Raw genomic sequence first — 27,734 nt, 5'->3', positions numbered from 1 at the left:
GTTCCTTCTGTTTTCTCCAAGCAAGTAAACGTTTTTGATCTCTGCTTGTGGTGATGATATGAAGAATCACTCCCATATCCTAGTCTAAAAAGAAGCCATGCAAACAACATTGTGATACATCTTAGAATCAAATTATTTGAATTTCTAGGTGATGGCGCCATTCAAGGTACAGCTTATTCAGAAGTAAGTCCTATTTGGTTCACTAGGGTTTGCAATCTAATATAATTTATTTTCCTAAATGTGAATGATTAGTTTGCTCTTTCCATTTGGGGTACAGGGTAATGTAACTGCAATAGAACATTTTTACTAGGAAACATACCTTTGCTCAGGTTAGAACTATCATGAAAGTATAGGAAAGGGAAGAAGCTCTAGGAGCAGGCTGGCAGGCCTGCTCCCTGAAATATTGTGCATCTAAGCCACTCTTTCTCAACTTTTTGACCCTGGAGGAGCCCTTAAAATATTTTTCAGGCCTTGGGTAACCCCTGCACATTCAGGCTCAAATACAGGCCAGAAGTTACAAAATTATTATATTCTTTTCATGTGTAGACCTGTACAGTATATAATGCATTAACAGGGTTCTTAAACTAGTGAAGTTGCCTGAATTTGAAATAATTTTTAAAATAAATTGTGATCTCCCAGGGAACCCCTAGTGACCTTGCACAGAACCCTGGTTGAGAAACCCTGATCTAAGCAGTTGAAACAACGAGCTCTTTTTCTACTGCACCTGGGAGTCGCTGTGTAGCACACAGAGCTTCAACACTGTTGCCACTTCCTGCTTTCCAGATTGCCAGAGGCAACCACTTCACTCTGCCTTAAATATTAGATAAGCTCTAAAGTTTATCTCTCATTATTCTTAGAAAAAAGAAAACAGTCGGTACCAGATTCTGTTTATGTACATGGAGGAAAGTGGAACTGCTTGCCCAAGAGATTTTCAGAAAAAGAATTCAAATTTCCCTGGATAGGCTGATGCCATTCAGCTTATTTGGTCACATCCAAGGGGGAAGCTAAGGCAGAGGAGACAGGCGCGGTCACCTTGTTTTCAGTACAGCATTTATGTGGCATTTTATAACATGAATATTGAAATATTCCAGACTAGTGTTAGCACGTCAGTGAGAAAATGAATGGAGAAAAAACATTTATTGTACTTCATTGATTTAGAGAAAGTGTATCAAAAATACAATATGGAATGTTTTGAGCAAATACAGGTAGTCCTCTCTTAATGGTGGTGATTGGGACTGGCAACTAAGTGACATGGTTGTAAAGCACAAAATCACATGACCACACTGACTTACAACGGCAGTTTGGATTGCCATCGTTACACATGTCATTAAGCAAGATGTCATGTGACTGTGAGTTGCAACCTCCTGCCAGTTTCCCCATTGACTTTGCTTGTTGGAAGCTGGCAATGAAGGTCACAAATGGCGATCACATGATCACGAGACGCTGTAACTGTCATAATTACATGCCAGTCGCCAAGCACCCAAATCACAGTCATGTGACTGTGGGGACACTGCAATGGATGTAACTTCGAGGACCTTGTAACTTTGAATGGTTGCTGAACAAGTGGTCATTAAAAAAGGGCTACCTGTAGAGGTGGAGTTTGGTTGCTGAGTGCTTTAAGAGCAGTACATGATGGAAGTAAAGCATGTGTTATAATAAATGGAAAGGTTACCAAATTGTTCAACATTCAGGAAGGAATAAGACAAAGATGTGTCATATCCCCTTGATTGTAATAAAGAATGCTTCTCATGTTAAAAGTGTTTGGTTGGCAACACAAATGTATGTGTATTTTTACATGCAGATTATTCCATATTGTTGGCTAAGAGCCCAAATGTTTTGCAGCAAATGTATGTTACATTGTATGATGCACCAGGATGCATGGAACTGTGGCCTAATGCATCATAGTTCAGAGTAGCTGTGTTTGACAGGAAAAATGGAGTGAACAAATGTAGGTTTTGAATAAATGGCAAAAAAATTGAACAAGCAGATGAATTTATGTACTTTAGTAAAGTGTTACTAAGGGTGGGACAATCAGTGGAGAAGTTTTAAGGTATGCAAATGCTGTTAGATAGTTGGTGGTCTGTGGTCTGTTGTGAAGAATGAATGTTTGTCAGAAGAGAAAACAAGTAGGCATAATAGTGTGCTTCTGCCCCTGTTAAGTAGGAGAGAGAGTTGGATATGTCGGGAGAAACGTAAAAGTCAGTTGAATTAATTGAGAATGGGGTACATCAAAAAGCTGTATAGTCAAACAAGAGCTAGGGTAAGGAACGGGTGCTGAATGAAGGCAAGTTGGATATGAAAGTGAGTGACCAGTGTGAAGGTATGTTGAGGTAGTTTGATGTCAAGCCTTCAGGGTAGGCCAGGTCAGGAAACTGACATTACAAGGATTGTTGTTGGAGGGTATAACAACAGAATCTTTTTAAAAAAAACCTGCCAGTGTTTCCCTCTGCTCCCTCTTAGACCAAGCAGAATCAAGGTGAGGTTATTTGGGGTTTCTTTCTCACACCTTCCCCTTTCCCCAGGACTGAGTTATCTTTTATGATCCCTTAACAACTCCTGCGTATTTTCACCAAGGTTATCTTTATATTTCTCTACATTTGATCAGGTAGAATAAATTAGGATTGGATTGCAAATCAGATATATGAAGGAAGAATAAGTGGGTTGAGAGGAAGGGAAAGGCTGAGGAAGTTGTGGTTGGATGGAGTTGATGAGATCCTGAAAAAGAGAGGGGTGGGAAGGTTAAAGAACCAAGGGCAATCTGTGAAGTGGTGGATGGATGCAACAGAAGTGAGGATGGTTGGCAAACACAGAAAGGTGTAGAGAAGTACAGTAAATGAAACATAGTTTTAGCTATGTTTCCGTTTCTTTTTCTTATTACATGCCTTTAATTTCCTGGGTTACTATTTCTTGCTCCTTTTCTGTGCTCTGCATAATGCTGATTAATCCCAAAGGGAAGAGTATGTTGTGTATGCGTCTGTCATGAGTGCCGTTGAGCTAAAGTCATCAGCGCAATGGCACTCATGACAATGACAAGGAAATAAGTGAAGGGGCACAAGTTAAGTAGCCATCAACCCACAACGACTAACGGCTAACAGACAATAGCTAAACTAATCACGGAGCCACCCAAGCCATCAGCGACAATACAACGGGGATCGCCCAGCTGAAAGCAATCAGCAGAAGAATGGAAACCTGAGGATGGGCGATCCTGGAAACCCTCAACCAATGGCAGGGCAACGCATGGGACTAAGGGGGGTGACGTGACCGTGAGCGAGGGGGCGCTGACCGGCGCGGGGTATTTAAACCCCGCACCGGCGCGCTCCTGTCACTCTCAGCTTTTTTCTACCAACGTTGTACCTAACCTGAAATAAACCAGAACCTGCTTTGCAAACCAGCGTCTGAATGTTATTCAGAGGTAGGCAGCGCATGACATAAAGCTGAGAGTCATAAAACTCAGCCTCGCCGAGCCCCACCGGACGACAACGAGCCGAGGGAGGAGTAGACGGCGAGAAGACCAGCAAGATGAGGCCGGAACGGCGCGGGCAAGGAGGGCGAGCCGCGCGGCAAGAGACAGAGGAGGACCGACCGAGGCCAGAGGCACCGCGGACTCCCGGAGCCATGGACGCCCACCCCACCCGACCCGAGCCTCAGCTCCAACCCCAAGGGGAGATGGCGACGGAGGCAACCCGACCGCGGGAGGGAGCAGCACGACTTCCGAAACCAGCGGAGGACCCCGCGCCCCACATCGCACCCCAGCAACGGGCGTGGAGCGACAGCCCCACGGTGCTCAACACGGAGGAGGACGACGGAGACACCCATCAGACGGAGGAGGAAGCGGACCCGCGGCGGAGGGACGATGAACCCCACCGGCAACCCACCCCCGAGGACGCGCCAACGGAACCGGCCCCAGCGGCGGCGCGGGCTGTGGACGAGGAGGCACGAGCTGAACTCGCGGCCATGCGGGCTCAGCTGACGGAACTCCGGACCATGCTCCAGGCGCTTATGCCCCCCACGCCACCCAACGACGTCCCCGCACAAGCCCACACCCCGAGCGAAGCACCGAACCCACACGGGCCAGCGGAGAGCCAGCAGACGGCACAGGCGGCCGACACCACACCCCAGGAAGCGAGAGGCGGGGCCGCACAAAACGCCCGGGCCCCAAAGGACTTCCCCATCTTCTTCGATGGGACCCCCTCAAAACTCTCGTTTTTCATCACCAACGCTAGGGAGTTCATGGGGAGGCACGGACACTCCTATGACTCCGAGGCCGACAAGATCGCCGCCGTGGCGATCAAACTCCAAGACAGGGCGGCGGACTGGTACGTCCAACTGTACGAGTCCAGCTCCCCCGCCCTCGCCACCTTCCCTGCTTTCATCAAAGAGATGAAAAACTACTTCGAAGACCCCCTAGCTAAAGTACGGGCGAAAAGCGCACTCCAGAGACTTAAACAGGGCACACGCACGGTCCCTGACTACGCCCTGGAGTTCAAAGCCCTCGCGGGAAAGGTCTGCGACTGGTCTGAGACCACCCTGCTGGAAATCTTCAAAAGGGGGCTCAACCGCGACGTTCTCCAATGGGCCCTCTACCGCGACGACCCAGAAACGTTACACGGGTGGATCCACCTCGCGGGGAGAGCCGAACACGCGCACCGCACCTTCCTTATGACAACCACGGAAGACACAAACTATGTCGGGGAAAAGGTACCCGCACCACACGGGGGGATGGCCGGCCCCATATACCCAAAAAAGAGGTTCAACCGGGAGCCCTGCGGGAGGTGTGGCAAATTAGGGCACAAGACGGCGGATTGCTTCGCCAACCGACCGCCGACCAGCGCGCCCAAGCCCGCCCCGAAAATTAGCCCCAAACCACCCAACCCGGGGCCGCCCCCTCACCGCCGAATGACCGTGGCCACAGCGACACCGGAAGAGGGCTGGGACGCGTACTGGGGGGAAGAGGACAATACCGACCCCGACCAGCCGGCGGGAAATGCTCCCCGCCTGCTCTGAGACGCGTGGCAAGGCAGGCGGTGGGACAGCAACGCGGACCACCTCAACGAAACGACAAAAGCTCCGTAATATTGGCAGCAATCCAACTCTCTGCCGGCAACGGAGCCACCACGGCCGCGGCACTAGTGGACTCGGGGTGCTCAAAAAACCTCATCCACCCCGACCTAGTTGCCAAACTCGACCTCCGCTGCTTCCCCCTCCCCACGCCGCTGGCATTCCACCAGCTGGACGGCTCTACAGCGGGAGGGAAACCAGCCACGCTACAAACCGAGCCGGTCACCCTGCAAATGGGCACTCACACCGAGCGCACATCGTTCGTAGTCACGCCCATCGGACGGCCCATTGCAGTCCTGGGGATGCCATGGCTCGCGAAAAACAACCCGCGGATCAACTGGGCGACCCGCACCTTCACATTCGGCGACGGCGAGTATCGAGCACCAGCACCAGCTGGCAAAAGCAACCCCACGGTAGGACGAGCGGAGGCGACCACACAAGACAACGCCGCTACCACAGCAGACCTACCAGAACAATACGCCGACTTCTCCGAGGTCTTCGGAGAGGCAGAGGCAGACCAACTACCCCCCCACCGCAAGACGGATTGCCGGATCGACCTACTGCCCGACGTCCCCCTACCTAGACCAAAGATCTATTCGATGACCCCGAAGGAGATGGCAACCCTCCGGGAGTTCATCGATAAAAACCTAGACAGGGGATTCATAGAGCCAGCATGCTCACCGGTCGGAGCCCCCGTCTTATTCCGGGAGAAGAAAGACGGGACCCTACGGCTCTGCACCGACTACCGGGGCCTAAACGCGGCTTCCCTGTCCAACAAATACCCCTTACCCCTGGTAAAGGACATGCTCGCCCACCTCTCCACGGGCAAAGTCTTTTCCAAATTGGACCTTCGCGAAGCGTACTATCGCATCCGAATCAGGGAGGGGGACGAATGGAAGACGGCGTTTAACTGCCCCCTAGGCGCCTTCCAGTACAAGGTACTGCCCTTCGGACTCGCGGGGGCCCCTGGGGTGTTCATGCAGCTCATCAATGAGGTACTGCATGAACATCTGTTTAAAGGGGTCCTGGTCTACATCGACGACGTCCTCATTTACACAAAAACACACGAGGAACACGTAACCTTAGTCAGGCAAGTCCTCGACAAGCTCAGAAGGGCGCAGCTCTACGCAAAGCCTACAAAGTGCGAGTTTCACAAAGAGCGCCTAGACTATTTGGGGTATCGAATCTCCGGGGACGGCATCGAAATGGACCCCGCAAAAGTCGAAGCGGTGCTAAACTGGGAGCGGCCCCGCAACAGACGGCAACTACAGAGCTTCCTGGGATTCGCGAATTTCTACAGGTCCTTCGCCCGGGGGTTCGCTGAGATAGCCCTCCCCTTAACGGACCTCCTCAAAACCAAAGGGGTGGGGGACACCCGACGCGCCAAGAACCCAGGCACAGTGCTGAATTGGACTCCCGCGTGCCAGACCGCATTCGACAAGCTGAAAGCGCTGTTCACGATGGAGCCAATCCTCGCACACCCGGACCCAGAACGGCCGTTCGTGGTCCAAGCCGACGCCTCAGACTTCTCCCTGGGAGCCATCCTGCTACAAAAAGACTCCACGGGGCTCCTGAAACCATGCGCCTACCTGTCAAGGAAGTTCTCCGAGACAGAGAGGCGATGGCACGTCTGGGAGAAAGAAGCCTTCGCGGTGAAATCGGCACTAGAGACATGGCGTCACCTACTCGAGGGAGCCACCCAACCATTCGAGGTCTGGACGGACCACCGGAACCTCGAGGCCCTACGAACGCCTAGACGCCTTAGCCCAAAACAGGTCCGATGGGCCCAATTCTTCAGCCGCTTTGATTTCCAGCTGAAGTTCATGCCGGGCAAGAAGAACTTCCTGGCCGACGCCCTCTCCCGGCTGCCCCAAGACGAAGAGCCCGCCCCAGACACCATTGGGACGGTCCTATCCGCCTCGCAACTGGGAATGGCCGTGACCACCCGAAGCGGCGCACGGAGGCAACTCGACGCTACGGCGCAGCCGACGGCGGGACAACCGGCGACGGAAAGAAGCCAACCGCAACTACCAGGGGGAATGCGCACGGACCTCGCCGCCGCCCTCAAAACCGACCCCTGGTTCCTGGCAAACCCCGACAAGGTAACGATGGCGCAAGACCTGGCATGGGGGGAAGGCAGAATCTACGTCCCGGACTCGCAACGCCAGGCGATCTTGCATAGGTCACACGACGCCAAGCAAGCGGGACACTTTGGGTTCCTCAAGACCCTACACCTAACACGGCGCCAATTCTGGTGGCCCGCGCTCAGGCGAGACGTAAAAACCTACGTGGCGTCCTGCCCAACGTGCGCTAGGGCCAAACGGGCACCAGGCAAACCCGCGGGGCTATTGCAACGAGTGGCAGAACCCTCCCGCCCATGGGAGGAAATCTCTATGGATTTTATAGTGGACCTCCCACCCAGCCAGAAGAAAACGGCCATTTGGGTGGTGAAGGACTACTTCTCAAAGCAGGCCCACTTCATCCCCTGCACGTCGGTCCCATCCTCACAACAACTAGCCAAACTCTTCCTCATCCACGTGTACAGGCTACACGGATGTCCCGCACGTGTGGTGACCGACAGGGGCACACAGTTCACCTCCAAATTCTGGCGGGCCTTCCTGAAGCTGACGGGGACCCAACAGGCCCTATCTACGGCTTGGCATCCGCAGACGGACGGAGCCACTGAGGTTCTTAATGCCACCTTAGAGCAATTTATACGATCATATACGAACTACCACCAAGACGACTGGGCTGAACTGCTCCCGTTCGCCGAAGTCGCATACAACAACGCCGTCCACACGAGCACGGGGAAAACCCCGTTCGAAGTAGTCTCGGGGCGCGACTTTGTCCCCATACCGGAGCTACCTCAACCCCCGGAACCCCAGGTGGACGCCAGCGACTGGGGACGGAAGATCGCGGAAGCATGGCCAGTAATCACGGCGGCGCTAAAGGAGGCACAGGCTGCTTACAAAGAGCAGGCCGACAAGCACCGGCGCCAACAACCGCCGTTCCAGGCGGGAGATATGGCCTATCTCTCCACCAAGTTCCTAAAGTCAACCCAACCCTCGAAAAAACTGGGGCCTAAGTACATCGGGCCGTTCCGAGTCACGCAAATAGTGAACCCGGTAGCAATACGCCTGGACCTGCCACACAACCTCCGGAGACTCCACCCGGTGTTCCATACCAGCCTCCTAAAACCGGCAACCACCTCCCGATGGCACCCAAGCACGCCACAGCCCGCATCGCTAATGATCGACGGGCAACACCACTTCGAGATCAGGGACATCCTCGACTCCCGCAAGCAACGAGGAACTCTACACTATCTGGTCAGGTGGAAACACTTCCCCCACCCGGAATGGGTGGCGGCGCACAACGTTAACGCGCCTGACCTGACCAGAGCATTTCACCGGGCATACCCCGACAAACCGCAACCAAGGTCAGCAAATCCCCCCCCCCCGCAGGCCCCCCCCGCCTCCCGTGCCCCAAGGGAAAGGGCCCCCCCCAAGCCCGCGACTTGGGTGGACCTTCCCCCCCCCGGGACTCACTCCCCCCGCCCCGGGCCCACGGGGTGGTGACAAACGATCGCCAGCACCCTCCCCCCGCCCCCCCGGCCGCGGGGGAGTGGCAAGCAAGTCAACAGGGCAACCTGGGGGCAACGCCCAGGAGACACAACAAAGGCGACGCACTCTAAATAAGAAAAGAAGGGCCCTACCTGGAGCTGAGCAGCACCCGACCAGCCACGCCTCTCGCCTCGCCGAACTGAGCCAAACAAACAGGGTGTGGTTGGAGCATGCGCACGCCAGGTCAGAACCCGAGCATGCGCACCATGGACACACCCTGGGAAGGCACGTGGTAGAGGGAGGAGCAAAGGGAGGGGCGACAACTACTCCGGCGGGAACTTTGAAAAAAAAAAAAAAAAAAATGTGGCGCTTTGACAGCTCCACGGGGAAAACCCAGAAACCCGAGGGAGAACACTATTCGGAAAGGGGGCAGTATGTCATGAGTGCCGTTGAGCTAAAGTCATCAGCGCAATGGCACTCATGACAATGACAAGGAAATAAGTGAAGGGGCACAAGTTAAGTAGCCATCAACCCACAACGACTAACGGCTAACAGACAATAGCTAAACTAATCACGGAGCCACCCAAGCCATCAGCGACAATACAACGGGGATCGCCCAGCTGAAAGCAATCAGCAGAAGAATGGAAACCTGAGGATGGGCGATCCTGGAAACCCTCAACCAATGGCAGGGCAACGCATGGGACTAAGGGGGGTGACGTGACCGTGAGCGAGGGGGCGCTGACCGGCGCGGGGTATTTAAACCCCGCACCGGCGCGCTCCTGTCACTCTCAGCTTTTTTCTACCAACGTTGTACCTAACCTGAAATAAACCAGAACCTGCTTTGCAAACCAGCGTCTGAATGTTATTCAGAGGTAGGCAGCGCATGACAGCGTCTATGAAATATTCCAAATAAAGTAAGTGTTTGTACAAGCCAGTGTGCTGGAAGGAGGCCAGAAATAGCACAAAACCCGGCTTGGCACACCAGAACCAGCACAGCTGGCATGCTCCAGATCCCTTCTGTTAGGAGATACCATCTTGTGGGACCTAGGGGTCAGTTCTCTGTTGCAGTGCCTGCCATATGGAGCGATATCCCCCCAGAGATCCACATGGCCTTGACCCTCCTGGCTCTTCATAAGGCTTAAAAGATCTAGATGTTACCTTAGGCATTTGGGCTGGGAGGTTAAACCAGTCCTGCCGGTGGATTTGTTTGTTTTGGTCTTTTTTGATTGAAAATGAAATGCTTTTTAGAGTCTAGATGTATGTTGTCTTCCTCCTCCTCTTTCTCTCACTATTTTTTATCATTGATTGGGTCCATTATTTTGTATACCATGTTCCTGTTTTTTTAAGTTCTAATCCTCTCTGTGCCACTCAGAGTCTCTGCAATGAGGTAGGCAGCTATATATGTTGTTTAAATAAATAAATGCTATGGGAAACTTGCACTAGCCAAGCCACTGCAGTCATGATGCTGTAAATCTGTATCATAGCTATCGAAGGGTAAAATCGGATCTGTTCATCACGCTGAAGGTTTTGAGGGGAAAGTTTCTGAAGCAGTTTCTTATTTGGATTTGCCAAATAAATACACAGTAATTCACTGGCTGGCTTCTCAGGACATGCTTAAACATGGATTATTTAACCAAGGTTTATTGACTAAGCCACAATTGGCTGGGCTCACAGATTATGCTCAGCCACAAACAAGAGATCACCAGTGTATGGGCTGCATTTAGACTCTGCCCAATTTTTATGGCCTGCAGAGTTTCTCAAGATTATCTGTCAAAATTCAACTGTAAATCGGTTTGTTGTGTTTTTCTATTTTAAAAAAAAGATTAAAACACCTCTGTTCAGTCTCTGATAGACTTAACATATCTATTTTGCCTGAAGCCCACCAACATCCTCAAATATGGGCTGTACAGTTCCATCTCTCAAAGGCTGTGAACGTGGCCCTGTAACAAGGAAGTTGCCTGCTCCTATCATAAGCTCTGGTTTTCAAGCTGCCATTGCTGGTTGATGCAATACATGAAGCCAAATCCAAACCCAAAGCATAATGTAAAACAACTTATATTTGTAACATTGTGTACAGCCTATAAATCCAAGGGCCAACTTTCAGAATGGTTTTACATTTTGCCTGCAATTTTGGAGCTCTCTTGTGGCCTATGCACCCTGTTTGGAATCTGTCCATGCTCTTTAACTCCAGCTTAGTTGAGCACTCAGTGTGTGTTGTTTCTGCAAGGTGCACTTGAGGGATTTGCGATTCAAGGCATCAGACAGAATTAAGTGTTTTGGGCTTCCTGGAAGAGTATAGTCGGTGTTATGGTGTAATACTTTTAGTCAGGAGATAGGCGGCTAATACACAACCACGGAGACCTTTGGCTTCAATCATTCCTTCAACCCAGGCATGTTTTACAGCTCTACTGTTTGTGCAGCATTACTAGGCCAAATATAGCGAAAAGGTTAAAGGAAACTAAGCTTATTGCGTCTGCTGGTTCCTCTTGGTAAGATCCAATGCTGACATGTTGGAGGATTACCATGAGAACCCCCCTTACCAGCGTGTTGGGGCCAGGTTACCTGATACAGAATTGTAAGTATGATAATCCTAGCACCCTCTTTCTTTGATGAACTTTTCTTTAGGAATGAGAACATTATGCATTCAGTGAAGGAAGAGAAGGGGAAGAGGAATTAGTGTTCCTGCTACTAATCCCCAAATGCGTGGCTCAGAAAAATGGGACTTTGAATCCTACAGAAGTGTGTGAGAGAGAGTGTTAAAAGAGGGGGAGGGCAATAGGCTGTCTTCCTGGTATGTAATGTGCAAATTGGATCGAGGTTACAGCAAAGAACCCTGAAAATCCCTTAAGAACTGGGCAGTCTTTTTCAAACAGATCCAGGTGAATGAATACTCTTACTTAAATTAGGTCAGTTTATGTTCATTTCACATAATGTTTGCTAGCACTTTCAGGAACCAAGCTGCTTAAAATGCCATATGAAACAGGCTGCTGTTGGGTGATTCAAGAAATGTTCCTTTTGTTCCCAGACAGAAAGGGTAATATCCCTTCCCTTAATCTGATAGTTTCATTTGTTAACTTTCAAAATGAAAGCAGGATATATGTGTGCAAAACGTATTTGGTTTCTCTTAAAATTATCAACCTGTAGTTTTGTTTTGTTTTTTTTAATGACAGGAGTATGATGGCTCGACCAGATTCAGATTTCAAAGAAGAGGAGTCACTGAAGAAGGATTTAAAGTTCTACTTTATGAATCCATGTGAAAAATACAGAGCTAGACATCAGATACCATGGAAACTGGGGCTTCAGATTCTGAAGATAGTTATGGTTACTACCCAGGTAACATTTTAAAAGATGCTTGTGTTAATATTATATGCTGTGAACTGGCAAGTGAATAGATTCCTAGTGCATTTGGACTTTCTAGTTTTATTCAATTTAAAAATAAATAAAGGGGCCAATTGTGGACAGAAAAATAAATTATCCTGTTCTGAAGCCTTGATCTGTTTTGTGTGTATGTGTACTTTAACTTGTATCACAAGAATTACAAGATTAACCATTAATTCAGGTAGAGGAAATGTTTTTTTTTTCTATCAAGGGCCATTGGAAAAAAATTAATAGGAAGGATGACTGGTTATTTGTTTGGTCGTTATGTCTTTGTACATCATTTGGCCTCTGGGCACTTATGAAAACATGGAATACATTATCTAACTGACCCAAACTCAGAGACTCTCTTCTCTTTCATGCTCTCCCCTGCCTTTTCTCTCTCTCATATGGGAGAAGCTGAGTAGCATCCCATCTCAAAAAGACCTTGAATAATAGGGAACAAATTCATTGCCAGATGCTTTCAAAGGCACCACAACTTTCCGTTCCCCTCTCTCCCCTTTTCAGTGCAATGCCTTATCTTCCAGTATAAAGCAGAGGCACCCAGGGCCAGTGGAGGGCTCTTAAAAAGCTGTGTGTGCAGTTCCCCATTGACCCTGAATAATTGTTGCAAAATTGTAGTTTTTATTGTGGCAGAAGATAAAAATGTTAAATGAATGTCTGTGTCTAAAGAGTAATTGTATTAATTATGTGGCATGTCACTTAAACCTAATGTAAATGAAGTCAGATCAAATTTTAGTTTATGTTGTAGCTTAATTAGATTGTAGCCCTGGCACAGCAATCAAAGACCAAGGGTGGCCAGTCAACCAGTCAGTCAGTCAGTCAGCCTTTCACCCCCTGATGTAATGGGCGGTGAAAGGAAGTCTGGAATGTTGGCCTGTGCTGTCTGAATGGGCCTTAAGTACCTTTCAGGTCACAGTGACCAATGTGTCTTCCTTAAAGGAGCAGCTTATTGACTAAGTTCAAGGACAAACAGTGTCCTGAATTTGGTCTGTAGACCATGCAGTTCCACATTCCTGTTCCAGCTGTTCAGAGTTCATGCCTGAAAATTACGCTTTTTACAGCAGATGCTGCTGTCTTAAAATCCTTATGGGAACTAGACTACTTGGTTTATAATGAAGAAGCTAAAGTCTCCAGCTCTCCATGCTTCTCACAATGTGTGTGATATACAGTAGTGTCTATAAAACAAAATGTCGGGTAAGAAGGTTTAGCCAGTGGTGGTGGTGGATGGGGGTTGCAGTGCAGTATGTCAGGAGGGTACCAAAGGGGGCTGTATTCAGTATTTTCCCATGCCTGAAGCTCACTGAGTGGTCCATTACAAGCCACCATATATCTCAATTACTTGTTGGTTTCTTAAGGGAAAATCTGAGATGTTACCCTGTAGGTATCCATGAAGGAAGGGAATTACACGAAAGACATCTTAGTTTGGTGATCTACTACAACAGCTAGAAAGCAAGAGTGACAATGGTCATTTTAAAAATATATTTCTTACTTATTTATAAGTTTGTTGTAACATCTGACTTGGCCAATGTGGAAAGTAGGAGATGTGGCTGGATTTGGTCTGATCTAGTAGAGTTCATTTAATGTCCTGTATCTTTTTCTCAGATGGATCTCTTTGGGGAAACTCCTGGTTTAAAGAAGGAAGGACAATCCGTGATCCTTCAGATATTGCTGAATTTAAATTTGTTTGTTTTTTAAATCAAACATTGCTAAGGGCCAGTCAGAAAAGATGCATTTTTTAAAAGTCCTCTTTACCAGTAATGAGTACACTGGAAGTTTTTTAAAGTATTTTATTTTTAAGTAACTACAGTATAGCTCTTCATTAAATTCCATTTTAAAACCTGGTTTAAAATTATTTCCCTAACCAGAATAACAAATTGGGAACAAGTTACATACAAGCAGATGAGGACTCAAATGATGAAGGAGGAACATGCATCTTTCCATCTGCTAAATTAGGGGTTAGCAAACTTCTTGGGCGGGGACATTTTTTCCTTCTGCCCTGTCTAGGGGAATCCATGGGGGTGTAGCCAGTAACATGATGCCACAAAACTGAATGTTCAGATTCTTTTGGATGGGTTTTGGAGGTAGGGTTTAAAGGCATAATGGCTTAAGGCACCCTTAAAAATTGGGAGATTTGCTACTTAAACATTCAGATTTTTAAGGAGGGTTATGGATACCTGTAACCGCTGCAAGGCTTAACCTCTCCCTCAGTGAAAAAAGGGGCCAAAAGTTTCAGCTTAGCCCATTCTGGAGAGGGTTTTGGGAACCACAATGGAATGTTGGGGGCTCACACACTGCCCGCCCTGTATTAAACCATGTTTTAGTAAGCTAGGGTGCTTATGTCGAAAAGTATCTGTTGCCTGATTTAGCATGTGTTATATGAAACAATTTGCCTCTTACATTGTTTTCTCCTCTTAAAGCTCATCCTTTTCGGTTTGAGTAACCAGTTGGTGGTTTCTTTTAAAGAGGAGAATACTATGGCTTTTAAGCACCTGTTTCTGAAAAACTACTCTGGGGTAGATGAAGATGACTACAGTTGCAGTGTGTATACACAGCAAGATGTCTATGATAGCATCTTTTTTGCAATTAATCAGGTAAGTGTCTACCCATGGTATCTGTACACATGAGTGAAACACATGCAATTGTCTGACTAGAAACGGAAATGGTAATATGGCCAATTCAGTGGGCAACTGTATGTGAGAGCTGAGAATGTAGGATTTATTTATTTATTTGATTTAAAGGCTACCCAACCCCATAGTGTCTCTGGAGGGCTTACCATTTAAAAAACAGAAAAACAATAAAGAAAATACGAAGCATCCAGAGTTGCATTCTAGACCAGCCATAGCTTCCAAGGGATCTTCAAGGGAACCCCCGTGTATTTGCAATAATACAACCATGAGATGACTAGGGCACGAGTAACTGTCTGAAGGTCCTCAAGATCCAAGAACTGGTACATTGACAGCATCACTTGGCTAGCCTGGGGTTGAGATGTACAACTGAGTATCATCCTCATTGAAGATACTAGACCCCAAATCAAGGGATGACCTCCCCCAGCAGTTTTAGGCAGATGTTAAACAGGAGGACAGAGAGTGTCAAGCCATGAGATACCCACAAATTATGGGCTGAGAGTGTTACCTCCCCCTCCATCAACACCTACTGGAACCAGCTGCTAAGAAAGAAGACACCCCCCTCCCAAACCCTGCAGCTAGTCCAGAAGGATACCATGATCATTGGAATCAAAAGCAGTGACAGGTCAAGGAGCACACATCACCCCTGTCCTGGGTCTACCAGGGTCATCAGCAAGTGCAACTAATGCTGTTTTTCTACTGAATCCCAACCTGAAACTGAGATTCAATACAGAGATCTCATAAAGAAGTCTTTGGGATTATGCTATAGGTATGTCCTGATAATTTAACGCAACATCTACTTTTTGAAAAGTGAAAATTGTAAATTCATGTGCTAGCCCAGAGAACACTCTGGTTATTGGCCACCCTTGTTAAGGCGGTAGCTACAATCCAACCATTTTGTTACAGGGAAATAACAGTTGACTTCTTTCAAAACTTGGCATACTTTTGTTACATTTCAAAATAGTCTTTTCCGAAATGAAACTTTTAAACTGCACAGATTTGCTTCTAAGTAAATGTATTTTAAAGCAACAGAGGGTTTGGTAATGAATACAATGGAATGCAATTAATATAATAACTTGTAGCTCAGGGTTGAACTGTGTAGCTCAGGGTTGAACAGACTAGATGTTGCCTAGTCTGGCAATGAAACGTCTGCAAGAAAACAAGGCTCAAAGAGTACCACAGACTCCACAATATAATAACTTTCTATTAACAGGATCTGCAACTTTATTTTGAAAAAAAAATGAAATGTTTTCAAAGCTAATTTCAAGCTGCTTGTTTAAACAGCTGTATTTCTGGATGTCGTATAATCCAAGTTGAGGCTACAGAAAAGAGTGTCTCTTCTTCTTTCAGACCAGACTGCTCACAGTTTAAAAAATGCTCTTGGGCCGTGTGTGTGTGCAGTTTCTCATGGTTTTGTTAGTGTGTGGATTGTAGTTTTCCTGAAGAGGTTTTTTTGTTTGCATCTAGTACCAACAGCTGAAGAATATATCACTGGGGATGCTCGGTTATGAGCAAGACGAAGATGACTTGGCTGGCTTGCACATATGTAAACAGCAATATAGAAAAGGCACAATGCTTTCTTCCAATGATACTTTGCACATAGACAGTACTACCGAAACAGGTACTTTTGAATCAGAAGGATGCTGTAGCTCTCCATTTGCGGTCTGTATGTTTTTCAAAACTTGGGGGTAAAACTTGTCGTCAATCTCTGGGCCCATCCAGATTGCAGGTTTGCCCATAATGTGTGCCCAAGTTCTCCTCTCTCTTGTGTGGCAGAATGTTACAGAGGATGTAATTCTTTGCCTTGGCTGCCCGCAAGGGCTCTTTGTCTGTAAACAAAGCAATACTGTCGCTCTCAGGATGGGCTTCTGCCACAAAACTCGGTTCACACATCACAGTGAGTTATAAGGTAGTTGGTATTTTGACACGACGTGCTGTGTGCATGAGGTCAGTGCCACGGTTTGCTTTAGGATGCTAATATGCAGCTTGAAATCAGACTTTTCCCTTGGCTTACTGATTGTAGCCTTAGTGTGATATGTGAGGCAGTGGCCTGGTGGTATTTCGTAATTTATTCCTGCTTGCTTTTGCTTCTCACCTAAGCCTCTAATCAAGAGTTAGAGATATAGGGCATGGCTATCTTTTTTTTTTTTAGGGGGGTGACAAGCCAAAAATTTACTTTCAGAGCTGTGATTGAATTGCTGATCTGGAAGACTGACTCTGGCTTTTTCAGTAAACCATGGGTTAGTTTGATACATGACTTTGGACAATTGTTTCCTACCTTAACAAGCTGGGATATGAACAAAGCTCTTTTGTCAGTCAAGAAATGCCTTTTCTGTTCTGTTATAGTGTACCTCCATGAAATACAGAAATATAAATTAACCTTTATTTCCTATCTACTTGAGTTGAGGAACTAGCGTAATTTGTTTTAGAACCGACCAGGAAATTTAACCACAGTTCAAACTTGCTTAAAAGCAAAAATGGGAAATCTTTAGGCAGCCAGGGACACACTTTTATATTATACTTTTTTCAGTGGTTGGGGACCGTGGGGACAGGGTGGTGATATAATATATGACATGTGTTTTTGGTTTGTGTTCTTTTGGAAATCAGTAGGAAATTACAGCTCTGGGATTTAGCAGCTTGGGGGGGTGTGTATTGCCTATCTCTTGTTTCCTTGTTCCAGAGTTGATAACCTTAGTTTCCAGGTTTGGATAAAATGGGAGCTTATATTTTCTATAGCAATCAGAAGCAAGAATAGGAGGCTTACAGGAAGCCCATGAACACTTTGAGCTGAAGGGGAATTGTCTAGCGTAGCCTGTACCTTTTGACATGGACTGTGTTTAGGCTTTGGGGTATTTTATAGATTGTAGCAACCTGTACAGGTAGTCCTCATTTAGTAATTGTTTACAGTTACGATGATGAAAAAATAACTTCGTGACCAGTCCTTGCATTTATGACCTTTGCAGGTCTGTAAAGCAAAGGAAGCTGAAGTTTCACTTAGCAACTGCTTCACCTAATGACTGAGTTGCTGGCCCCAGTTGTGGTCACTCAACAGGACTACCTGTATAGCCAGTGTAGCTGATTGGAAGTGGGGTTTGGGATGGGTGCCCAGATAGCTTATTTGTGTAGAGTTCACATAAGCTGTGTGACTCAACCTGTTTATTCATCTATCTGTTTTTCTTAGTTATATTATTTAGATATTGCTTATATTACTGAACTGGCTTTACAGAATATAAAACTATATCCTGAAACTGCTTCTTGTATGATGTTGATTTTTGCATAGTCTGTGCTTGCTTTGAAACCATGTTCTATTACAGTTATTGCATGTTTAGATTTCTCAAGCTCATGCCATATATTTAGTGATATTTAAATATACTTTTTGCTTTCTTCTTCCAGAATGCATTAATTTGGAACCTCAGGATCTGGCTACTAAGGACATAAGTGACTTAAAGAATTCATCATTTTTCAACCTTGAGTTCTATAGGTAAAATTAGGTTTTTAAAACCAGTTTCTGTTTCCTTAAAAAAAGAGAAAGAAAATATTGTAATGCTTTCTCTTTTTCCAGGCTTATACAGATTGAAATTTCTTTTAAACTAAAAGGCATTGATCTACAGACTATTCATACTCGTGAACTGCCTGACTGTTACGAATTTGAAAATACTGTAAGCCTTTTTTCTGTATTACACCCATGGAAAATACCTTTTTCTTTGCACATTCATTTAATTTTGTGCATCTCTTGTACGTTAGCTTATTATACTGTAGCAGGTGCCAGACTGACCTATGAAGATACTTTACCAGCCAAAGGATCTTTTGTCTATAATGGGTCTGTATGTAATATTTTACAATTTTTTTAAATGGGGAAATTAGTAGTTATTTTTTAAGCAGCTTCCCATAGTAAGCTCTCAGGTTTCTCAGTTTCTCTAGTACCTTTCTACGATGCATGTACAAAGTTTGCGTTCCTTAGTGGGTTGAAAAAATGAAGCTCCCTGATGTTTTAGTCTTCAGGGTGAAACTGAAAAAAATTAACTGATTGAGACAAAATAGGTAGTGGCTGTGTTTTGGTCATAGTAACTAGATGCATAAACTAGTACATTGTCAAGCTGCTTTCTGGAGAGTTACTGCTTTGATACCTGTGTATAGATTTGGAGGTCTATGGCTCTTTTTTAACTCACATAGGATGCTCTATGTAGAGCTTGTTTGATGTAGTGGTTAAGGCACTAGCCTAGAAACTGGGAGACTGGGAGTTCTAGTCCTACCCGAGGCACAAAGCCAGCTGGGTGTCCTTCGGCCAGTCACTTTCTCTCAGCCCTAGGAAGAAGGCGGCAGTGGCAAGCCACTTCTGAAAACCACAGGGACCCATCCGTGCAGTTACCAGGAGTCAACAGTGACTCGAAGACACACACACACACACACACACACACACACACACACACACACACACACACGGTGCTCTGTATGAGTACACATCCATTGTAGTGCATAAAGGGACTTTCTAAAAAAACCCTTTTCTCTTGACAGATTACTTTTAACAATATGGCTCACAGTGGTAAAATGAAAATATATTTTGATACTGACGCTGACATTCAAGAATGTAAAGACTGGAATATATCTGGTTCTTGTAAGTATCATGAATACCTGCATAAGAAAATAGAAGCCATTTTTGAGGGGGGATAGTGCCATTTTGCCTAGAAACTGTGGCACTGATTGCTTGAATATTGGAAACAAGGCAGAAAGTTTGAGTGGGTCGTACTTTTTGAGCAAATAGATATGCCCTTCCATAACAATCGCTACTTGGAGGAGCAGTATTTTCCTTTTCATGTCATAAGTTTAGAATGGAAGCTGCTTTGGATTTATTTTTTTTAATTCAGCAATGAGAGATGTGTATTTAAAATAACCATCAAGATTTTTCTTTCAGATTAAGATATAATAAAATACTGGACAAAATGGTCAAAATCATAAAAACTAAGCTAATATTGCCATTTAACACAGAAAGTGTACACATAGAAAATTATTTTTGGTTTTTACAACTGTTGTTCCTTTGCACTTTAGGAGAGGCCTCTTAACTAACTATAGGTCATCTAACATTTTGTTATAGCATCTGTGATGCCAGTTCAGCAGCTATTGTCTACTACTTAATTAAAGGTTCAGTCCAAAGACTTAGGGGATAGAAGGTTGTTAAAATTTGAGTTCTGTAATTCAGCCACCCCTAATCCTATCTATGCATTTCACTTTTATTGAAAATGAGAATGAGGTGGCAAAGCAACTGGAAAGGCAGATGAGGGTTGCCTATATACATAGAATGTGGTAAATAATGACACTTTTACGTATGAAGTTATTAAATCAATCTTCTAGCTTTTTAATTGGATATTAATTATATTATTGTACAAGCATTCTTCAATTACAAGTGTCCTAAGTACTCTAGCTAGAGAATTAAGTTTTGGAAGGGACTGTAGATCTGTGTTTTTTCAGTCTCTCCATACGTCAGTTCAGGTCTATTTAAAAGGAAGTGACTTACTCCAATTTATCACCTCTATGGTTGACTGGCTTGGAGATGTCTATGCTTTTCAAGTCTTTAAGTTACTTGTTTTTGTATCTCCCTTAGTAGTTCAGAAGAACACACAGTATATCTTGGTTTTTGATGGGTTTGTCATAGTGAGCTGCTTTGCTTCCCTGATTCTCTGCACACGATCTATTATTCTTGCTCTAAAATTACAAAAAGTAAGTATGCCTCAATATCATATTTTGTGGTTGCATTTTATTTTTCCAAAATAGCAGGAAGTAAGAATTGTTCTTACTATATCTGTCTTGCAATTTGGTGAGTAGTCCTGTTTAAGACTGAAACTGTGATAGCAGGATATGTTTTTGGAGATAGGAAATTCATATTTTAAATTTCCTTGCAATGAACAGTTGCTGATCCCATACTTTAAGCAGTATTATGGATCATCAGAGCTTCCAATTATACTCAGGTATATTGTTTTCATTTGTGTGACTTAAGTCAGTTTAATTAATTGCAAGGTGGAGCCCCAGAGATAGAGGACATAGAACATATATTATTTGATTGTCAACTGTATAAGAAAGAGAGAGATTAATATCTTGGACCGCACATTAGACAAATAGCCTATTGGGATCCTTACATTAAAAAAACATATTTCAAGTGCAGCCAGAATCCAGAAATTACATATAACACAGCCCTTTATCAGAACAAAACAGTACAATTGAGAACTGCATATGTGAATCTGAGTGGAATAAATTGTAGGGGTGACATAGAAATATGATTTGCATTTTCTTTCACTCATGTCTTTTATACTATTTTCCAACATATGGTCTTATTACTAATCTGTATTTTATATTTTATACTCTGATATGGCCTAATGAATAATCAATAAATTATTAATAATCACAAGAATTAAGGAGATTTCATATTAATATAACATTACCATTTGGGACTTTTAAATATTGGTCTTCCTTTCTCTCTATACTCTGCCATCCTGCTCAAATGGATTAAGAAACTGGAAATTGAATAAATAAGTTATTTATTTGATGGCTTAGTTCACACATAGTGCTAGTTATAAGGTGGTTTGATAATTTTGTTTGTGTGATGTGCAAATTGACCCCTTAATGGTTTAGAGGTATTTATGAACCCTGGCTGGTTCAACAAACTGTAGCTAAAATTCCATGTTAGCATTATGAACGGGGCAAACCATGTAAATTGTTGAATACAGAAATGAGTGGTATGAAACAGTTTGATTTCTCTCCAACCAAGACATTGAATGTTGGTAGTTGTGCAGCAGGAATAAGCAAAATTAAAAGAAGGAGGAGATCTTCAAAGTTAGTCAACAGCTCTCTTCTGTAGCGTTTGTACAGACTACAGAAGGAGGAGGAGGTTGCGGAAGTATAGTTCCCCACAAGCATAGTCAGTGGTGAGTGATACTGGGGTTGTAGTTCAGCAACGTCTGAACTACAGGTTCCTTATCTTACACATGCTTTAATGCAGTGCCTGTGATGAACACATGGTGGCATTACCATAATAGTGATGTGATGTTGATTGGTAAATCTTTCTTGTTTTGAAACCGTTTCCTATTTCTTATCTTAATCTTTAAACCAGAGATTTGTGATTTTTTTCCTGGGGAGGTATAAACGCCGTGTATGCAACTCAGATCGCCTAGAGTTCATAAATGGATGGTATGTTCTAGTGATTATCAGTGACATGATGACTATCATTGGCTCTATAATGAAGATGGAAATAAAAGCAAAGGTAAGCCTTAACGTTTCAGTTACTTTTGGCTTGTGGTAGCTGAGAGAATCCTAACCTCTCAAACATTGCTTGATGTCAGGGTCAGGCTCGCTTCGCAATAAGACACGGACTCACTTAATGGGTATTAAGGATTTCCGGTTTATTGGAATGGTAGCTGACAGAACGAAAAACGGGAACGGGGTTGCGGTGGTGAAGCGCCCTGTTTATACCCTCTTTCGGGGTCCCGTGCTTCTCCACCCTTCATTGTCCCTAATCCCTCTTGATGGGCTCCTTGATGGCTGCGTGGGCGTTTTCCCGGTGTCTTCCCTTGTCCTCTTGATTCCAGAGGGTCCTCCAGGGCACCAGGCGCAGCTTATCTCTGCTCATCGGAAGCCCTTCTTTTCGGTTGCATATGAGTCCATGGGTGTGGGTGCTTTGGGTGCTTGTTTAAATCTCTGATTTAATTACCTCCTTCCTCTATTCCTTTATGATCATGATCTACGTTGTGAGGCTCTTTGTGCCTTGCAACGAGCTCATGACACTTGAGATCTGAAGAGCAATCAGCTACCTTTAATCCCATTTTAGTGGGATTAACTTTTTTCTTCTTTTTTCAGAACCTTACAAGCTACGATGTTTGCAGCATTTTGCTTGGAACATCTACTCTATTAGTTTGGGTTGGAGTCATTCGATATTTGGGCTACTTCCAAACCTACAATGTAAGCTCAAGTAGGAAAGAGCCAGAAATTGAGTGTTTTCTTCCACATGGTATCTGATGGCCATTCTCCTAATTTCCTAGGTACTCATTTTAACAATGCAAGCATCTTTGCCCAAAGTCCTCAGATTCTGTTGTTGTGCTGGGATGATATACCTTGGCTATACTTTCTGTGGCTGGATTGTTCTAGGACCGTATCATGAAAAGGTATGTAGGTGATCTGGAGCTTATTACCTTTATAAGCAGTTAAGGGATATTACAAAAGATTATTGCACACACACAAATTTAAAGGCAAATGGGTATCCCCTGTGTTATACATCAGTTGAGTTGTTCATACTCCAAACTCAGAATACCTCCTCTTGGATTCTAATTGCTAAAGAATTCTTTTATATCTGAAGAAAGAGAATGTGTGGTACTCCAGTCTTCATTACTGAAGAAATTAAATGCAACTGTTGGGTTTGTTCATGACTGACTTGAAAGGTAATAAATCTGTTGGTTGTGATTTCTCTTGCAGAAGTTTCTTGCTAGAGGGCAGCATTTTACCAGTTAGTTTAAAAGGGACACCGGCTCTTTCCTAAAATACTATTAAAGATCTTAGGTGGTGTCTCTCTAGTTCAAGGCTCTAGGACAAACCCTAATTGAACTTGCCAAATATTTGCAGGGTAAATCCCAAAATATCTTAATATCATTTCTGAGAATAAAGACTGCCATACTCCAGGAAAATATGTAGTGGTGCTTAAAAGTTTGTGAACCCTTTTGAATTTTCAATATTTCTGCATAAATGTGATCTAAAACATTTTGTTCTCCACACAAGTCCTAAAACTAGATAAAAAGAACCCAATAAACAAATGAATCAAAGCATTATACATTTTCATTTGTTTATTGAGGAAAATGATCCAAAGCTACATATTTGTGTGTGGCAAAAGTTTACAAACCTGCGCTTTCAGTAACTGGTGTGCCCCCCTTGGGCAGCAATAACTGCAGCTAAACATTTCTGATAACTCTCAGTCAGTCCTGCACATCAGCCTGGAGGAAGTTTAGCCCATTCCTCCCTACAGAACAGCTTCAGCTCAGGGAAGTTGGTGGGCTTCCTCACATGAACTGATTGCTTCGGTTCCTTCCACAGCATTTCTGTAGCAAAGCAGGCCCAAGCCATGATATCGCCACCACTGTGTTTCACAAATGGTATAAGGTTCTTATGCTGCAATACAGTGTTTGCCTTTTGCCAACATAACACTTTCCTTCAAGCCAAAAACTTCTATTTTGGTCTCATCCAACCACAGAACATTCTTCCAATAGCCTTCTGGCTTATCCACATGGTCTTTGGCAAACTGTAGGTGGACAGCAATGTTCTTTTTGAAGACTGGTGGCTTTCTCCTTGTAACCCTGCCATGCATACTACTGTTGTTCAGTGTTCTCATGAACACTGACATTTGCCAATGCAAGAGAGGGCTTTAGTTCCTTAGACAGTACTCTGGGTTTCTTTGAGACCTCTTGAAATATTACACGCCTTGCTCTTGGTGTGATCTTGGTCAACCACTCCTGGGGAGGATAACAGTGGTGTTGAATTGCCTCCATTTGGACACAATCTGCCTGACAGTGGACTGTTGGAGTCCAAACTCTCTTCCGGTCTGGAGGTCCTCAGAAATCTCCTTTGTTTGAGCCATGCCTGTGTTGTGAAGATCAGACTTTGATAGTGAATACTCAGAATTCTATTCTTTAAATAAGGCAGGACCTTATTTAACACATCTGATTATCATCCCATTGATTGAAACAACTGACTCTTAATTTCTCTTTCAAATGAATTGATAATCCTAGAGGTTCATATACTTTTTGCCACACACAAATATGTAGCTTTGGATAGTTTTCCTCAATAAATAAATGGACAATTTTTGACTCATTTGTTTAATTGAGTTCTCTTTATCTAGTTTTAGGACTTGTGTGAAGAACAGATCACATTTTAGGTCATATTTATGCAGCACTATTGAAAATTCAAAAGGTTCACCAACTTTTAAGCACCGCTATAGAAAATGCTGCTCTCCGTGTGCAGGACAGCCCTATCCATTTTACCTTATGGCCCCACACTTCTGTCTCCTCCACATATCATATGCAACTTCTGGCCACCAAAAGGTTGGCCATCCTTGATGGAGCTTTCAGTGAAGTCTGTGTTACCTAAAGAATATTAATACTCTATTGAGACCTAGTATGGAAAACAGCTGTTTGAATTATGATTTGTATTTAATTTGCAAAAAACCTATGTTTTTAATTTGCAAAAACCTACTGTAGCAGATTTAGACAATTTGGAAAAAGATGTTGTGCTCTGTCAGATGTGAAGCTAGCACCCACTTTTTGAAATGTATACTTACTTTCTGCAGATATTTCCATGCCTTTGTTCAATCAGGTTTTAGTAATGTATTGAGTTTTAATAATGAGTTGTAATCTGTTTATTTTTTTTAAGAAGTGGTTGGATTAAAACTGCTCTGAAGTGCCACAATAATTGTTTCTGATGTCAGTTGTGTTCTGTGCTCTCTACTTCTAGTTTGAAAATATGAACACGGTAGCAGAGTGTCTCTTTTCTTTAGTCAATGGCGATGACATGTTTGCTACGTTTGCTCAGATCCAGCAAAAGAGTACCCTAGTCTGGTTATTCAGTCGATTATACCTGTACTCCTTCATTAGCCTCTTCATATACATGATACTCAGCCTCTTTATTGCGCTTATTACAGATGCCTATGACACCATAAAGGTAAAATATATTGTTGTAAAAGTACTATTTCAGGATATGGGAATCTTCTTGAAGGTAGTCTGGAGCTCACTTACAGAAACATTCAGACACAGAATGTTATGTATGAGCTTGAAAATTCATAGAATTTCATTGGATACAGTAGCTTTTTATAGTTGTTTTTTTATATATAGTGTGTATGTGCCTTTTACTCAAGTACTTGAAAGCTGGAAACTTTTTCCTAGGGTATACTTATTTTCCAATCTCGAAGTTGTTACCAAATCTATAGTAGCTTCTCTGGAGTGGGTGGATGGGTAAAGTGCAAGAGGCTGGGAAAAGCAGGAGATGTTGGTCCTTCCCTTTCACAGTCATCCTTATAAAGCTGTAGGAAAGTTAACTGTATTGCTGTAGTACAACTCTCAGAAGAAGAAACCAACTCAGAAAGCAAGTTGAATGACAACTTGTCAAGAAAAGATCAAGAAAGAATATTTGTATTAACTAATGGGTAAAGTAACAGAATTATATAAGAAGATAAGTTGTTGAAGAAAGCACTTTTATCTCCCCATGAGCAGCATAAATAACTTTTGATTTCAACCCTCCAGTATATTTTAGGCTGCAGACCTCTGCTCAAATGGTAACTCTTCTCACAAATCATGACCCCTTTACACTATAGGGCAAAAAATAACACAATAGGGCAAGAAATAGGAAGTCCAGACAGTATAGATTAATGTGAGTAAAACTGTCTCCTAAGAGAGTATTCTGTACACTCCTATTTCAGAAATACCAACAAACTGGGTTCCCAGTTACAGATCTTCATGAATTCCTAAAAGAATGCAACAGTGAAAATTATGGCCCTGGACAGCAGACATCCATGAACCTCTGTTGCTGCATGAGGTCAGTATATTATTCACCGATCCCATTATGTATTTCTCCTATATATACCTGAGTTTCCTCATTACGAACTCTTTGATGAAACACAGCTAGAAACCTGGATGGAAGTTTTGTCACCCTTCCCTTTTTTGTATTTATTATTGAAAAAGGGCTTGAGATTTAGGAAATGAAGGGATCATATTCTTTTACCTGGGGAAGAATTCTGCTATTGGGAGCAGTAATGCACTAATTACGGTGTGAGAAGAGGTTTGAGCTTGTCAGTGTGACCATAGAAGATACAAAGAAGAAACAAGCAGATCCTCTGAAGAAATCATAATACTGAAGTCAGCAAGCCTTTATGCTGTTAAAGAGAAGAGTAGGAATTATAGAAACTTAGCCAGGAAAAAGTTTGGCTTGAGGACATGGGACAAGCAGATAGTAGGCTGAAATGAATGGAAATGAAACCATTGGTGGGGAGAGTTGAAGATCAAAGCAAGGCGAAAGTAGGATGGTGTGGACTTCACAGATACTGGTAATTAGCAGGAACTCATATTCATTGGTATAAAGTACGAAATTGGAAGCTGAAAGCAAAGCAAAATATAAGTTTGCAAGTTCTTTACTCTGGGGAAAAAAGCTTTTATTGTAACAGCTTTACAGAAGAAGAACAGGTGTGTCTTTTATAAAATCTCTGAGAACAAGGTATGAGCTAGAATGAGAGGAAGGCTGTCATGTGCAGATGCCCTTGGTTAGCCAGGAATCCTCAGGCCAAAGTTGGGGAGATGTGTAGATGTGTCCATAGCCTGGAAACACATGTTGGGTGGCGTTAGTGGATCCTGATTTTGAATAGATACGATCTGACTGAAGAAAAATAGCTTATGGCTCCTCATAATAGGCACATCTGCTATTTCTATTGAAAGCTGAGGGGAGCTTTTCACTTTTCACTGTATTCTGTAAATAATTTAGATAAAATCATTAAATTTGGGCTTTGCTTCTCAAATTACTTTTTTAAGGCACAGGATGACAACCATTGAAGTATGCAGCTGGGAAGAGGGGTGAAGATGGCAAGGAACGACATAGAAAGGCCAATTATTATTTTGGAGAAGGTTGGAAACCTACAACTCAGCCACTAGTGGAAACATTTTGATTGGTCCACTTGTAACTCCTTCCAGTATTTTTATATTCTATTGCTGATATAAAATAATGAACTACTTCTTCTTTCTACAGGCGAAAAAGCGATGAAAACTGTATACTTATTAATTAAAGATGGTTGGCATGGCTCAAAGTGTCAACAAACTGCTGGAAAGCTGGCCATCATGAATTTATTGGAAACACTGCATGTGCAAGTCTCTTCTACAAACTCATGTCCTCAATATAACTCAAAGAAAGGAAAGCAGCAATGTTTTTCTGCAGTCAACAATGGGAAGCTCAAAATCTGTAGTACAAGTATTGGATGAGCAGCTTATAAATTGATTGCAGTAGCTGATCTTAAGAGGCTCCTGAATCTTAAGTAGCTGTTGTGCACTCTTCAATTGTAACTTGCTTTCTAAATATTTTTATATTAAAGTATTTAAATGAGACC

The 27,734-nt window shown here is 43.9% G+C and overlaps 1 protein-coding gene across 3 annotated transcripts; it reads left to right on the top strand.

The window, feature by feature from the left end:
• The first annotated feature begins 103 nt into the window (after nt 1-103).
• MCOLN2 (mucolipin TRP cation channel 2) lies at nt 104-27,734 on the top strand. Of its 3 annotated transcripts, none has more exons than XM_063298202.1 (14): nt 104-183; nt 11,789-11,951; nt 14,414-14,587; nt 16,088-16,241; nt 18,014-18,101; nt 18,183-18,279; nt 19,136-19,235; nt 20,220-20,335; nt 21,723-21,872; nt 22,466-22,567; nt 22,648-22,770; nt 25,103-25,309; nt 26,064-26,179; nt 27,380-27,734. In XM_063298202.1, exons 1-14 carry the CDS (start codon nt 152-154, stop codon nt 27,414-27,416), a joined length of 1,659 nt encoding a protein of 552 aa, XP_063154272.1. In that variant the 5' UTR covers nt 104-151; the 3' UTR covers nt 27,417-27,734. The 3 variants fall into 3 exon arrangements, with proteins under 3 accessions (XP_063154272.1, XP_063154271.1, XP_063154270.1); XM_063298201.1 differs by lacking the exon at nt 104-183 and adding an exon at nt 11,000-11,193 and having other exon boundaries at nt 20,223-20,335; XM_063298200.1 differs by lacking the exon at nt 104-183 and adding an exon at nt 11,000-11,193.

Source organism: Candoia aspera, chromosome 3 (genome assembly GCF_035149785.1).
Source record: "Candoia aspera isolate rCanAsp1 chromosome 3, rCanAsp1.hap2, whole genome shotgun sequence".
NCBI classification, from domain to species: Eukaryota; Metazoa; Chordata; class Lepidosauria; order Squamata; family Boidae; genus Candoia; species Candoia aspera.
The sequence above is the reverse complement of the archived record's forward strand: the minus strand, read 5'-3'. Positions and strand labels throughout refer to the sequence as shown.

Coding starts and splice junctions, on each gene's coding strand:
- MCOLN2 (XM_063298200.1), top strand. CDS start 11,126: ATGTTGGAGGATTACCATGAGAACCCCCCTTACCAGCGTGTTGGGGCC. Junction 18,280..19,135: donor GTTACGAATTTGAAAATACT/GTAAGCCTTTTT, acceptor TTCTCTTGACAG/ATTACTTTTAACAATATGGC. Junction 26,180..27,379: donor AACCTCTGTTGCTGCATGAG/GTCAGTATATTA, acceptor TTCTTTCTACAG/GCGAAAAAGCGATGAAAACT.